Raw genomic sequence first — 16,267 nt, 5'->3', positions numbered from 1 at the left:
TATATCACAGTCCAATCTCTTTGTTGAACTTGAACCCATGTTTTCAACTGCCATCTAGTTATCCAGAAAATGATATCCTACAGGAACCTCAAATTTAATACACCTAAACTATTTATTTTTTTCTCTTCAAATTATAATCTCTGCCTTGGGTAATGAAGTCACTATCTACTCACCTAAACTAGTAGATATGTAATCATTTTTATGTATTCATTCTTAACCCTTCTTGTCACTTTCAGTACCTAACCAAGTTCTTTTACTTCTAATGTTTCATTCTTTTTGCTCTAGTTTAGTTCAGATTTTCGTCTTTTTATACTTGTATTATCACAATATCCTTCTAATTGCTTCCTTTTCTGTCTTTCTGTTCTAATTCATCATCTTTATCATTGCCAGACTTGGAAAAAATAAAAACCAGTTATGTCACCCCTATCTCCCTCCAAATTCCTATGGTTCAAAATGGATATCAGAAGATAAATACTCAGATTCGTAGCTTGGTGCGTTATACCTTTAATATAACCCTTTTTCACAGCTTTGCCTCCTCTACCTCCTTCTCACTCTCTGGGACCAGGGCATCCTGTTCTCATTCTCTAAATTTTTGCCTTTCTTCTGTCTAGATTGCCTTGCTCCACCTCCATCTTATTCTTTAAAGATCAGCTCAAATATCAAATCCTTTATGAAGCCCCAATTGATTAAACAGTCCATTCCCTGTTTATGTTGTACGTACGTATAGCGCCAAGGATCTGTATGATTTACTTTTTCTATTTACTAACCAATGAACTCCCAAATACAAGAAGTTGTTATTACTACTACTACTTTTACTATTATTATTTGTTTTCCTACAGAGGAGGCAAACTTCTAAATAAATAATTACAGTATAACAAATATAATAATTCCTATAATTGGAAGCACATAGGAGGTCATTATTAATATTTTCTCAGCGTATTGGGGAAGACAGGAACAAAATAAGTGACATTTGAGGGAGTCTGAATGTAGGTAATGTTAACATCCCAGCTAGAGAAAATAGCAGGTGCAAGGGCAGTGGGGTAGGGTGAACATGGCCTCTTTTGTATTATTACATACATGCCAATGCTCTCTAGGACAGTTATAGTGCAAAAAAAATTAAGTATTCTAAATATTTAGTAAAACATACATTGGTGACTGAGGGAGACTGATTGGAAAGTGCCATTGTAGAGATATATGCATGTAGAGAAAATGAGTCGTAGGGAGCATTAGCATCTATGTAGTAATGCCACACCTATTTAACAGATTTTAATTGTATTTAATATCAGAAGTTGTTAAAATTCTGTTTTCATTTTTTATACTAGTGTTTAATTTTGAGAAATCTTTTATCCCTTTTGCAAAGAGATTTATAGTATTCAAATATTTTCTTTAAATGGTACATCATCTGTCATCAAGTTTACCAGAAGTCTTTTAGTACCAACGGTAAGCTTATTTTAAAAATATCTTCATGTTCGGAAGCTTTGGTTTTACTACTGTAGTTTTAATGAATTTTTTTTTTTTTGGTAGTTTCTCAAAAAATATATCCATGTTTACAATAGTAAACAGATTTTGAAATCTTAATTTAAAATGGATGCTTTTTACATGTAGTATTACTTCCTTTCCTACTGCTTATATTCTTATAACAAATTGTACTATTACTAATGGATCTAATCCTAAGTGATATTTACACAGGACTCTTACTTTTGTAATTCAAAACTCTCCAGAGAATTTAAGTTTGCAGCAGCGTTCGGTTGAATAATTTCTCCTGTTTCTCCTTTTGCTTAATCTCTGTTGTTAGAAAACTGGCGCTTTTTCCCTTTCTAATACTAGCATGTCTTACAAAATATGAAATGTTCATTCTTTAGACAGTCTTGTAAAATGTTATACTTGGAATGAATTATACCTGCCTGTGTGTGTTTATATGAAAGTACTTCTCCAATGTAATTAGCTTCTTTCAAAATATACTGCTATAACTGGTCTACTATTGTTGTTCAACTATGGGTAGCAAAGAAATTCATTGTTTTAGTTCTTTGACATTGTCTCCTCTCATATATCCTCTCCCTTGCATTTCTTAAGTTGATGGTTAAGTTATATGATGGACGTGTGAAAGTAGAGGAAAGCTTTCCTTCATGCCTAAATTATAAAATTAAGTGAAGGAGTAGTATGACTGCATGCTGCTATGTCTGTCATTCCTTATGAATTGTTTTTCCTCTTGGAGGAATGTTAATTTCTGTTAAGATCCTGAGTTCTGGTATAGAAATATGGACTCTAAAAAGTGGAGAAGTCTTGTTCATTATTTTAAAGAACTTCAGAGTGTTGAATAGAAGTCAGGATTCCTTGCCCCAATTTATGGTTGGATATGCACATTTCTTGTGTAGCTTTTCCACTACATTAAGGTAGAAGCCTGTGTCCCTCTCCTTACCCCAGTGTCTTGACTCCCCTTTGCCCCCGTTGGTATATGCATTAGATAATGCTAGAAGAATACTTTCTAGCCTATTTTATTTCTTCGATAAAATATGCATTTTTGCTTACAGGTGATACTGAAATGCCATACACCATCTCATATAACTGTAAAATTAGAATGTATAATGATAGGTCCAAACACCTCGTGACCATAGACAATTAGTGGAGGCATTTAGTGTCCATTAACAAATACATGATCAAATTCTGTGGTCAAGCAAAAGTTAGTTGCCCCTATGTAAAAAAAAGAAAGTCATAGATGGGATTACTGCAAGTAAGTGTTTAACATTGTGACCTAAGAAATTTTTATGATCACCTCACTAAAATGTCTACTTTCTATTTATGTCATAAGCAGTGAGATTAACTTGTAGAACTTTTAAATGTCAGCTAGAGAAATAAAGGACAAGAAGGAAATGGGACTCTTACGGGCCAAACACTTCACGTACTTCGCTCATTTAATTCTCACAAATCAATTGTGAGTTTAGGTAGTTATTCTCATTTTACAGAAGAGAAAAATGAGCTTAGAAAGGTTATGTGATTTGTCTTTCCAGTAGTAACATACTAATGTAGTTTGGTTTTTGTCTTTAAAATGCTTTTGCTTTATTTTTCCATGTTTGGATTATTTGAGCCACCTGCAGTTCATTTTATTATTAAGCATGACTCAAAAATCATTCTTCTCTGTGGTGCAATCTAATTATACAAACAACATTTACCAAAGATTAATGCTTTTGTCAGCTGCATCTTGCTCCTGATCTCACTATTGAATGGGCAGTTCTCTTGCCCTTTCACTGCAACAAGTCTTATAGCTCATGTATTGGTTAGTGCTATTACAGTCCAGTGACATTTATTGAGCTCTTACTATGTATTTCAGTTAGGATGCTTCTAGTCACAAGAAATAGAAAATTCAGTGCAAATAGAGTTAAACCATGGAATTATGTATGAAGAAAGCTTGGTAGAGTGGCTCCAGAGTAGGTAAATTCAGTGGCTCAACCAACATCATCAGGGACAAGTTTCCTTCCATCTCTTGGCTTTGTCATCCTCTGCCAACTTTCTCTGAGGCTGCAAGATGGCTGGTGCTATTTAAGGTGTCACATACAGACAGGATAATTTCTCATGAAAGGAGGAACTGTGTCTTACATGTATCTTTTTGAGAGATAAGAAACTTGTCTCAGGAACCTTTTGTAGGTTTCCCCTCGCATCTCACATATCGGATTACTATGTTCCTTTGTTTAAACCAAACACTAGCAAAAGTAATAGGCCTCTCGTATGTTTGTCTTAAACTAATCAGAACCACCCTACCAGAGCTGGGGAAGGTCTCTCCCTCCTTGAAATCTCTTAGTCTCATGGAGGAAGATGGGTGGCCTGAACAAAATCAAGGTTAAATTAGGAAGGCAGAAATAATTATTGGGGTAGGAGAGCTAACAGAATCTGTTATGCTATGAGTAAAATGTGATCCTCAGTTCTGGGGTTTAACTTACTCAAGGTGTTTAAAATCTAGCTGCAAAGATTGAAGGAAAAAATAACTAATACAAAGGGAACTGTTAGTTTTAATAGGTAGTTTAGAGAAGGTCATACAGAAGAGAGAGTATAGTGGTATATTAGAGAAAACATAGGATTTTGAACCAGAATACGAGGTTTGAGTGCTAGCCAGCGTACTTTCTAGTTATAATTAGGAGAATGACTTGTGATTTTCTACTGATTTTTGAATAATGCATCTTCAGTTTAAAAATGCATGCTTATTCTCAATTCTTTATTTTTAAGAGATTGAGGATTTTTAAAATCATGTTTTTATCATGGTCATGTTATATCTTATAATTACTAGACTAAAAGTATTTTGAATCTTACACAGCTTACTAGCTAGCTGTGTGGCATTGGACAAGTCAGTTACTATTTCTGATTATTTGTCTTGAATATAAAATGAAGTAGTGAAACAAGGTAATTTTTGAGGTTCTATTCTAACATTTAGTATTTTTTCTAAAAACTTTTTTGGAGTAAGAGTGGAGGCAGTTATTTTAAATATATTTACCAAAGAGAGCATGTGAGTAAAATTTCATATACATTTTTCTAACTTTTAAAAGTTTTTTTTAATACTTGAAAATAATTTAACCTAACATATATTTAGATGTTCTGAACATTTTAAAACTGAAAAGTGTTAAAATAACAAAAATGCTTTTTATTATTTTATTATTTAAAAAAACTTAAAATAATAAAAATATTATAAAATAATAGTGTAACATATTGAGGTTATCTCATTGTATCTACTCACATTCCCTAGCCCACTTCAGGGTGTCAAAATTTGCTTTAAAAATTTTCTTGTGTAGCTAATAGTATAGTAAGTAGTCCCCCTTTATCCCTAGAGGAGTATGTTCCAGGATCTCCTGTGGATTCCTGAAACTGCAGATAGTACCACAAACCCTATATATACTATGTATTTTCCTGTACGTACATATACATTATGGCTTTTCTTTGACATGTCTGAATTGTCAGCTTCACTACTCTTGCACTTTGGGGCCATGATTAAGTAAAATAAGAGTTACTTGAACAAGCATTATAATACTGCAACAGTTGATCTGATAACCAAGATGATTATTAAGTGTCTGAAGAGTTGTTGGTAGCATATGTAGTGTGGATACGCTGGACAGAGGGCTGATTAACATCCTAGGCAGGACAGAGCAGGATGATGCGAAATTTCATCATGCTACTCAGAACGGTGTATCATTTAAAACTTAAGAATTGTTTATTTCTGAAATTTTCCATTTAGTATTTTTGGACTTTAGTTACCCATTGACCATGGGTAACTGAAACTGTGAATAAAGGGGAGAATAGTGTACTTGCACTCTCCTGTAGTCTGTGTAATCTTTTGGAGTGAAACAAAAATATTATTTCTTGAATAATGTAATGCCTTTGCCATTGAGAATACAAATCATTGGTTTATTGTACATTTTATACCTACTTGTTCAGGTCACTCTTCAAGGCACTATGGGAAAAATGAAATAGTAACTGTGGTTTTTCCTTAAAAAATTAAAATCTAGTAAAACATTTAGAAATATATATTGATATTTAACTTACCTTTTCCTAGAAAACAGTTAATTCAGATAATTTATTGGTTGGGTTTTCAATTAAGAACAGGTCAAGCATCAGCTAAAAATCAAGTTCTCATGTAAAGGTTCTTATCTCTTTTCTATATTTTATTTTATTTTTCATTTTTTTAGGCGAAGCAAACCTTGGTTAACATCACAGATTGCAAGGACCTTGTCAACTTATTATAACCCCTTATTTTTTTTATTTTTTATTTTTTATACCTACAGCACCTGGTCTTCCTAGGTGGTCTCCCATCCAAGTACTAACCAGGCCTGACCCTTCTCTTTTTTATAAAAAGAAGTTAATATTTAGATAGCTTATAGGACTCTAAGAAATGTATCTCAAAGAGAGATGGACTTCCTTTAGTTGAGGAGCTTTTTCTTCAGATCTGCACAAACTTCTGAATTTTGAAAACTCACCAGTATAGTAGGATGGGTTTATCTCTTAAAGCAGTCAACAACATTGGGATTATTAGCTATTTTCTCTGTGGTCCGTTTCCAACTCATGCAATGATGGATTTTAAAGCCTGTTTAAATTTGATTCTACCTTTTGGTTTCTTAGGGGAATATTTTAAGTATTCTTAAATAGCTGGGTGATTCACACCCATGGCTTAATACAAAGTATAAAGTCTGTATATCCTCTAGCTTAAATTGTCCTTTTATAAGCATGACTATGTAGGGTCTACAGAAGGTACATCTTCTTTTGCTGCTTCTGTTCTTATTCTTGGGCTCTGCAGAGCAAACTTGATTTCCGCAGCTAAAGAAAATGAAGATTACTTGTATTTGTGTGAATGTTCCTTCTGTTCCTGCCACATGGTAGGATATATCCTGTATAGATCCATTCCCACTTAACACTGATTGGTATACCTTCATTGCCCTGCACTTGTGTGTGAAATACTAAATTTCATACTAAATTTCACACACATTTTAGGATCTATTATTTAGTCACCATCTGTAGTTACTAAAAATTTGTAGTCGTGAATATAGGCCGTTTGTTTTTGATGAGTGTCTGTGTAATCAGTAGTAAGGGGAAGTAAAAGTAAAATTTTATGCCCGTATGAGGGGCAAAGGGCATTAGTTGAAGTCAGTTGTGACTAACTGATGGTGATTCTGCTGCTCTTCTGTCCTGGAGAGTTAGAAGGTGAAAATTTATATATGAAATAAAAACGTTCTCTCAGTACTCATGTAACCTTTTAGAAAGTGTTAAATACAAGATGTATGTGAGAGGGCAAATTAAATGTTGTGTTTTATCCTTTACTTATAAAAAAGAAAGTATTCATAGTGTAAAAAACTAACTCTTTGTTTATTTGTTTAGGATGGATTGGATGCTTTGGTGTATGATTTGGATTTTCCTGCCTTAAGAAAAAACAAAAATATTGACAACTTTTTAAGCAGATGTAAGTAATTTTTGTGGAGATTAATGATAGACTGTATGTAATGAAATTTTGACATAGACAAGTCAAGCCCTTTTTATCCTTCTGTCTACTTTTTGGTTATTTCATCAATAATTCCTACATAAAATGAGTAGGAAGTGACAGAAACTTTATTAGCCAGCTTAGATGTCTATCAGGAGAATCTATAAAATATTTTACAGAGAAGGGAATGAAAAGTAAATGGTTAAAATAAATATGTTAAAATAAACATTTATATATATTCACATTGAATTTCAATAATGTTATATTTGTCCTTTTTTTCTTTTATAAGTGATTTAGCTATATTTTAATATCTGTGGGAAAGAATAGATTACATATAAAAAGTCCTAATTTCTTCAGGAAAGATGGCTTATGTTTAAATTTTACAGATGTTCTTTTCTAAAAATTCTGTTTTGGATTTTGATATTAGATATTATTTAAAAATTTGTTTAAAGAACTTATTAAAAGTTTTAAACTTTTAATCTTAAAAAGTTTAGATAATAAAGTATTTCCCATTCCATTTCTTTATTTCTGTTCCTAAACCTAATATTGATATTTAGGTTGGGTTGGTTTTAGTGTTGTCTTTCAATTTTGGTTACATATGTTTTGTTAGAAAAGTTTTATTTTCTGAATATTCAAATGTTTTCACATACCAATTTTATGTTTTTATAATTTTCCATTATTCATGAAATATTTATTCAGCCTTAATTTAATTTTGAAATATGGCGCCAGATCTGAATTAGGAACGTTTTAAGTATAAAATTCTCTTAATTTCTCTCATCTTATTGAAATTGCCCAAAATTTTATTATTTTTTACATTTGCTTATCTCCCTACTTAACAGTATGGCTAAAGAACTAAAAAGATGGAGAAACATCACTACTACTTCTTATTTGAGGCAAAGGATAAGTCTTGTTAGTACAAAGAGGAGTGTGTAATCTTGTAAAGTTAGGGTAGCAAGAATTGGAACACATGCTTTCTTAATTTGTTACTCCCTTTGTTAGGCACTATTGCTGTTTTCATAATATTGAGTACGTCTTTATATTATATTTTATAAATAGAAACATCCATAGCCACAATAGAAATTACTAAAATAAAACGAAAACGTAAAGATGAACTATTTTAGTTGATAAACCTGTGTAATTTAGTTTAGTTTACAAATTGGAGAAAAGTACAGAAAATAATATAACAAAATTTTAGCAAATCATGTCTAGCATAAGGTAAAAACTGTGACCAAGGAGGGTTTATACTAGGATTGCAAAGTTAGTTTAAGGTTCAAAAATCAATTAGTGGAATTTACATTATTAACATACTAATTAGAAAAGAAAATCTATAAATTATCTCAGTAGATGCAGAAAAAACATTTGATAAAATTCTATATAGTCATTCTTGATTTAAAAATACCTCTGCAAATGAGGAATTGAGGGAAACTCCCTTACCCTGATATAAGAGAATCTATAAAAAACCCTGCAGTTCAGATTGTATTTAATCGTGCATGATTAAATGCTTTTCCTTTAAGATTGGGAACAGGCAATCATCTCATTACTTTCATACAACATTGTCCTGAAAGTTTTAGTGCAATTAGTTAAAGAAAAATCATATAGATTAAAAAGGAAGTGAAATTTTATTTATTTATATGACATTCTTTTTATATACAAAATCCTCAAAATTTTCTGCAAAATCTTGCAGAAATTTTTATATAGAAATCTTACAAGATTTTCTGCAAAAATACTTCAAGAATTAACATAGTTGCAGGTTAGAAGGTTAATATTAAAAAACAATTATATTTCTATAAATTAGCGAGGAGCAATTTGAAATTGACAGTATAACAAATATAGCACCATTTATAGTAGAAGCAAAAACACGACAAATTTAGGAATAAATTTGACAAAATATGTGTAAGTTTTATTCCGAAAACTACATACTATCACTGAGATAAATTCAAGAAGACCTAAAAAAAGAAGGACATTCAGTGTTCATCAGTTGGACAATTCAATATTAAAATGTTAGGAGTCCCCAAAACCTAAGTGGGCTTTTGTTGTTTTGGTTTTGTATAAGATGACCAGCAATTCTAAATTCATGTGGAAATTTGAAGGATCTGGGATAGCCAAACAATTTTGGAAAGTAAGAACAAAGTTGGAGGACTAACATTAGTGGATTTCAAGATCAAGACAGTATAATATTAATGAAAAACTAAACTCATAGATAAATGGAACAGAATAGAGAGTTCAGAAATAGACTAGTATACAGCCAATTAATTTTCAACAAAAGTAATTGGGAAAAAAAAAAGGTTAGAATTCATCAAAATTCAAAACCTTTTCTCTTTAGGAGACATTGATAAGAAAAATGAAAAGGTGAGCCATAGGCTGGGAGAAAATAGTTACAAAACATATGAAAGGGAAAAATTAGTCTTTTTAACAAATAGTACTCAGATAATTGGATGTTCATATGCAAAAAAATGAAGTTGAACTCCTCACATCACATACAAAATTAATTCAGCATGTAAGATCTAAAACTTTAAAACTCTTAGAAGAAAACAGGCATAAATCTTTATGACCTTGGTTAAGCAGTGTTTCTTCAAAATACCTAAAGTACAATAGCAAAAGAAAGATAAATTGGACGTCATCAAAATGAAAAACTTTTGTGCTTCAAAGGACACTATCAAGAAAGTGCAGAGACAACTCAGAGAATAGGAGACAATATTAGCGTATAATACACTTGATAAAGGATTAGTGGCTGGAATATATAAAGACATGTAACTCAACAATACAGAGACAACTCCATTTTAAAATGGGCAAAGGATTTGAATATAGAGATTTCGCCAAAGAAGGTACACAAGTGGCAAATGAACACTTGAAAAGCTTCTCAACATGATTAGTTATTAGGAGTTAGATATTGTGGCCACTATGAGATATCAGTACACATTATTAGAATAGCTAAAAATTTAAAAATTGACAAAATGAAGTACATATATATATGAACAGAACATGTGGAGCAGCTGAACTCTGACACATTTCTGGTTGGTTTGTAAAATAGTAAGGGATTTTGGAAAACGGTTTTTATATTTCTTATGAAGTTATACATGCGTTTACCATATGACTCAGGAATCCCGCTCCTACATATTTAGCTAAGAGAAGTGAAAGTATATGTCCACACAGAGACCTGTATGAGAATGTTTAAGGCATTTTATTTATAATTGCTAAAACTGGAAGCAACCTAAATGTCTATCCGCTTGTAAATGGATAAACAAAATGGATAAACATAATGGAATACACAGCAGTGAAAAGTAGTAATTGATATGTACAACAACGTAGATAAATCTCAAAAGCATTGTGGTAAGTGAAAAAAAAGCCAGACCCAAAGAGTACATACTGTATGTTTCTCTTTACATGATAGAACATTTTCCTTCAACTCCTGTTGCATTTATGTACTATTTCAGAGTAATAAATTTTTGTCTGATAGAATTTTACATGTTGCTGAGATTAATTTATGAAGATATAGCTTTCATTAGTGAGTACATCAGAATTATTTTATTAAAGGTAAATGTTTTGTTTTGAATTGCTTTTTGCTGACAGGTGTCAGATGTAGTGATCTAAGACTACACCTGGAATATAGGATAAAATCTTTCTCTTTAGTATGTACTGTGTCACTAAAGTATATAGCAGCTTTAAATTATAGCAGCATGAAACATTTTAAACTTCAGGCCTAAGTATCTTACAAGCTATTAATTTTTATCTCTTTGGGTTGGCAACTGAAAGGGAAAAGAGTCTCTGATCATTTGCCTGAATATTTAGTTAAATATAAAGATTTGCTTATCTGGACTCTGCTGTATGATACCTAAACAGTGAGGACTACAAAGGAAATGTTTATCAGCCTCACATAACTGATAAAAATTTTAAGGTGAATTTTAGATAGGGGTTAGAGATAAAATGAATCTATTTTGGTACTCAAATTTTGGAAGAAACATGCTGGGTGGGAGTCATTGGGAAGGATGGAGAATTTGGGAACAGTGATTATGATTATATATTTGAACCATTTTGAATGTCACTGAGACTTTGGAGTAAAAGGTTCATAATTATGTTAGTAGAAGTCTTTTTTAATGTTTCATGAAAATTATAATTGATGCGAATTATATTCAGACAGGAACATATCCTCATACGTGCTATCATAGGATACATCTCCTAATACCACTTAAGAAACCTAAATGATAATGGTGACCATTATGTAAAGTAAGACTATATTAAGCATGGGAGTTTCCACAATAAACTGCGCCAATCAAATTTTGAAGTACAGTGTCTGGTTTGCCTGGAGTATAGACAACGTTTTTTGTTTGATGTAGAGAGGGAAATATTTTAACATAATAATTTGTATGATACTTGTACTTCCTTTATCCTTTTTTTTCCTACTTCTCTTAATGTGCAAAATATTTTTTTAAAAAGTAAAGAAAAAATATATCTTAGGTCAGTCATTAATAAGACAAGTAGAGATATGCTAAGTGTAGTTTTATACACTAAGGCAATTTATTGTCTGTGATTTATATAGCCTTGTTTGAAATATAAATAGTGCTTTGTTATGAGGAACCTAGGATGAACTTTATAAATCATTAAAAAATAATGATTCCTTTTTATAGCTAGGATGGTAGAATGAAAAGGATTGTGGGCCATAAACTCAATGTGTAATTATTTTACCTCTTCGCTTTTATATAAATAAAATGATATGATTACTGAGGAAAGAAAATCTCAACACATTTTCCTCTGTATAAACATACACCCTTTCTAAAACAAGATAGAAATTGCAGTGTATTCCCATTACTTAGGCAATTTTTATTTTAACACAGCCTCAATTCTTTTCCCTCAAAGAGTTGAAATTATTCTAAGAGTGGCAGTGGGTTACAAGGATATATAACTTCATAATTAGATTTTGTTTATTTTTATTATTTTTTATTTTATTTTTCAATTAGAGTTGATGTTCAATATTACTTTATATTAGCTTCAGGCGTACAGCGTAGCAGTTAGACACTTTTATAATTTATGATGTGATCCCCCAGAGTAGTACCCCCCTGCCACTATATACATAGTTATTACAATATTATTGACTGTATTCACTATGCTCTTCTTCACATCCCCATGACTATTTTGTAATTACCGATTTGTACTCCTTAATTCCTTCACCTTTTTAACCCAGTCCCACAAATCCCCTCCCATCTGACAATCATCAGATTGTTCTCTGTATCTGTTTTGATTGTATTAAAAAAAATAAGTTCAAATAAATTAGTATTTATTATTAGTATTTACACAAATAAATATTTATTAAACTAAATTTACCATAGTCTGATAGAAGGTAATGGAGGAGGGAAGAGCATTGTATAAAGAAAATCCATGAACCTGAGAGTAAAAATGTGCTAGAGAGCATTTGTTTGTCTAAAAAAGGTAAACCCAGAAATGATATTTTATGGTAGCATACTATATTTAGCTATCCTAATATAGATTGCAAAAGTGGTATAATAGCTATGGTAGTGGTGGTATAGCAGCTATCTACTTATAAAAGCATGTAGAACAATTGATAAAATCTTTATATGCTTTGCCAATAATTATTCAGAAAGTAATGAGAATAATTGCTATTCTGAGTTTTCGATCAAAAAGGCTGAATTGAGAGGTGACAGACCTTGAGAGAAAGCATTCAATTCACTTTAGATCGGTGGCACTGTTGACATTTTGGGTCAGATAACTGTTGAGGAGGCAGTTTTTTGAACTATAGGATGTTTAGCAGCATCGCTGGCCTCTACCTTCTATGCCAGTAACATACTCTCTATCTTATTCCCAGTGGTGACAATCAAAAATGTCTCAAGACTTAGCCAAATGTACTCTGGGGGTCAGAATTACCCTCAGTCGAGAACCATTGCCTAAGACTCTATGTTACTGAAGGAAAGAAATACTGGGCACAATCAGGCATGTGCTCCAAGCTTAGGAAATTTAATCAAATTTACTGAAAAGATAAATCCTAAAAATAGTGATTCCAAGTGAAGGATGATATATCAAAAAGGGTAAATATAAGAAGGTTACACACAAAGAAACCAAGGTTATTCCACAGGAAGTTCTTACTCAGGGCAAGGGATATGAATGAACATGTTAAGTATGAGTGCACATCCAGGGATAAGTGCAAAAGAGTAGCATAAATCTATAATGGTTCTGTTAGGCCAAAAGCCCATGACGAGCCAAGATTTGTGAAAAGTTCTTAAGGCAACAAAAAGTAATTTCTTTCCTCTAAGCCTTCCCATTTTAGAGTTATGGGTTTAAGATATGAGAAAATGATAAATTCATTACATGGAACCACTTATTCTTAAATGATTTTTTGAATGTCCAGTCACCAAAGACATAAGGAATATAACAGCGTTTTTCTTAAAAACTATAGCACTTACCATCTTGTGGAGGGAACTACAGAAACAAATAGTATAGACCTTTATAATAGTGGAAGTTTATAGAGAAGGTAATGATGCCTAGATCTTGAGGGAGTAAAGAAAGGGTTTGGAAAGTAACATTTGAGTAAAGTCTTAAAGCATAGGCTAGATTTTTCAATTGAGGAAGAACAATTTAGGCAGAGGAGGAACAGCATTTGTTGTTATAGTTATTTGAAAGTATGGTATCTTTGAGGAACGATAAGTTTAGTATAAACTGAACTTGGTTTATGATGAACAAGCAGGGGTAAGGAGGATACATGGCAGAAGAAGAGACTGAAATGGTAGGTTGAGCCTTTGGGTTAATGGATTGCATAAAAAAGAATTACATTGTGCCTTGTTTTTGTTTTCATTATTCTCAAGAGTTTAAAAAATGTAGGTAAAGGAATTGAAGTTCAGGGAAAGAAGAAATTTGAGCACTTTAAATTAGTTTATACCCCCAGATCTAGGGAAATTATACCTTAGAATATTGAATTAACATGCTGATGTGATTGAGGATCTTTAGAAAAACTTTAGAGAATAGTGGAACTGCTAGAAAATTAAAGATAAGAAAACACTGATAAATATAGATTTCTGATCAGTGACAGTCTTCAGGCAGATTTGAACTTTACTACTGCAATTACTTTTGTTCAAGAGTCGTCATCTCCACTTGCATGACCGCAGTAAATCTTCTTTCTAGTCTCAGTGCATCTACTCTTGCCCATGTGCAGTTAGTTATCCACATTGAGGCCAGAGATTCTTTTTTAATTGCAGATTTCATTAAGTCACATCTTACTCCCAGCCTTTCAGTGGATTTTCTTAATCTGGTGCTGTATGACCTTTCAAGTTATATTATTATCTGTACTACTTACTCTTTTCTTTGTTTCCTTATACCTCAGTCACAAAACTTACATTTATTTCCTGGAAAGTACCTTGATACCTTCTCCACAAGACTTCTTAGATGTTATTTTCTTCACAGAATTCCCTCCAACCCCATCCAACCCCTTGGACTCGGCCAGATATACTGCTGCTGGGTGTGTACTTTCATGGCATCTTGTGCACTTGTCACAGTTAGATTATGTATTTTTTGATATGGTTGTTTGATTGGTATCCATTCTTCTCCTTTCCTCATCATTAGATTGTAAGTGTCATTTGAGTAGGACATTTGTATTTTTATTCCCAAACCTGACTGAATATTAGGTACTCATTAAATATTTGTTAATTGTGTTTGAGGTTAAATGCTAATTTGTTAGAGATGATCTGAAAAGTATTCTTTTGTTGGCAGAGTTCAGACACAATTATTGGTTTTTAAAATTATTTTTGATTGCCTCATAGTTCAAATGTATTGATGATAATATAGCATATCTCTGTACCCATCATCACAATTAAACTAATTAAAATGTTAGTTACCATATTAAAGGGCATATTACATGTATCATTGTAAAAGGGTTGTATCTACATTTTTTGTGAATTTTTCAAAGTAATACTATTTGGTAACCAGCCATATAATATTTTGATGTTCCATAAAATGACGTTTAACATTTTCTCTGATTACTTTCTTATCTTCCTTCCAAAAATAAGATTTCATGGATTACACAAATTTAATTAGACATTAATTTATATGTAAACAGGTAGTAATTATCATTAGAAAGTTTGTTCCTCTTTTCTCCCATCTTGAGGTATTAATATATCATTACTCTGGCATGCTTCAAAATATAAAATACTTCTTTTTCATAATGTTTAAATTTGTGAAATCATGATACCTTTCTGCTTATTAAATGATTATTACGATAGTCGAATGTTAGTGTTATTTTTCAGTTAGCTATTCATTAGTTGGTAGTTAAAATCAGTAACTATTTTTTATTAACGCAATGGAAGAGTAAATTATTTTCAGTTTAAAATGTTCTGCTGATGTCAGTTGAATCTGTTGTTCATCCAAAGAAGTAAAAACAATTTCATTATGTTTGCCTCCGCGCCTCGTGGAATTACGAATAAGGTACATATTGCTCAATAGAAAAGGGGAAACTTTTCTCATTTTAAATTAACGTGTAAAAATATTTAAACAAAACAGCAAAAGGTTTTATGACTTGTAAGAGTCTTTATTTTAATGTTTGTGGCTAGCTTCTTCTCAAATGTCTCATTACATTTATAAAGTCATTACTGTAATTTTGAAGATGAGTACCACATTATCTGTACGAAAATTAAACATGGTTTTATGCACTTTGAATATAAATTTAGGTGTAGTTATATTATAAGTCTACACTTTGAGGGATTTTAAGGAGCAAAAATTCTAAAACCAGCAAAATTTATATACTGTCTTTCATACACTGTTTACTTCTGCATTTGAAAGGGTTAAGTTTCTTGAGAGAAGGAAGGTATAAATAGATTATATTGATTATATATTGTGATTAGTATAAAATTCCATTTTCAAGCTTCTCAACAGATTTAAAAAAATGTAATGTTACCATTTGGTAGTGGCATTAAAAACTTCCTTTACAACTAAGTATTAAGGTACATGTAAGAGTGCATTAATATGGGATATATCCAGCCAAAGACATTGAAATGTAAGGTTTTGAAATGTTTGATATTTTACTTATTAAGTATATAAATGACTTGAATAGTTTGATAACTCCAATGGTGAATGTATTTCCATGGGGCAGGGGCAGGGGCAGAATTGCAATCATATTTTGGGATTATTTTTTCAAACAATACTGAAGTATAAGAAAAAGAGTACTTTGTTGAAGGACATAAGACTAATAGATCATCATGGAGAGTCTAGAAGCATACTTTTTTATTAAATGAAAATTTGGCATAAGCTTAATATAGCAGTTAGGTCATTGGAGAAAGGTAGATTATTCGGTAATTTGTATTGAGACAATTAGATATT

General features: G+C 31.7%; 1 protein-coding gene across 2 annotated transcripts in view; it reads left to right on the top strand.

The window, feature by feature from the left end:
- Nucleotides 1–16,267, top strand: part of ROCK1 (Rho associated coiled-coil containing protein kinase 1) — a 130,537-nt gene that overhangs the window by 29,906 nt on the left and 84,364 nt on the right. For both annotated transcript variants that reach the window (XM_016164545.2, XM_036229894.1), the window contains exon 2: nt 6,853–6,934. In XM_016164545.2, the coding sequence (XP_016020031.1) occupies nt 6,853–6,934 (82 nt within the window). The remainder of the gene's footprint in view (nt 1–6,852; nt 6,935–16,267) is intronic.

This window comes from Rousettus aegyptiacus, unplaced genomic scaffold (genome assembly GCF_014176215.1).
Source record: "Rousettus aegyptiacus isolate mRouAeg1 unplaced genomic scaffold, mRouAeg1.p scaffold_m13_p_12, whole genome shotgun sequence".
Lineage (NCBI taxonomy): Eukaryota > Metazoa > Chordata > Mammalia > Chiroptera > Pteropodidae > Rousettus > Rousettus aegyptiacus.
The sequence above is the reverse complement of the archived record's forward strand: the minus strand, read 5'-3'. Positions and strand labels throughout refer to the sequence as shown.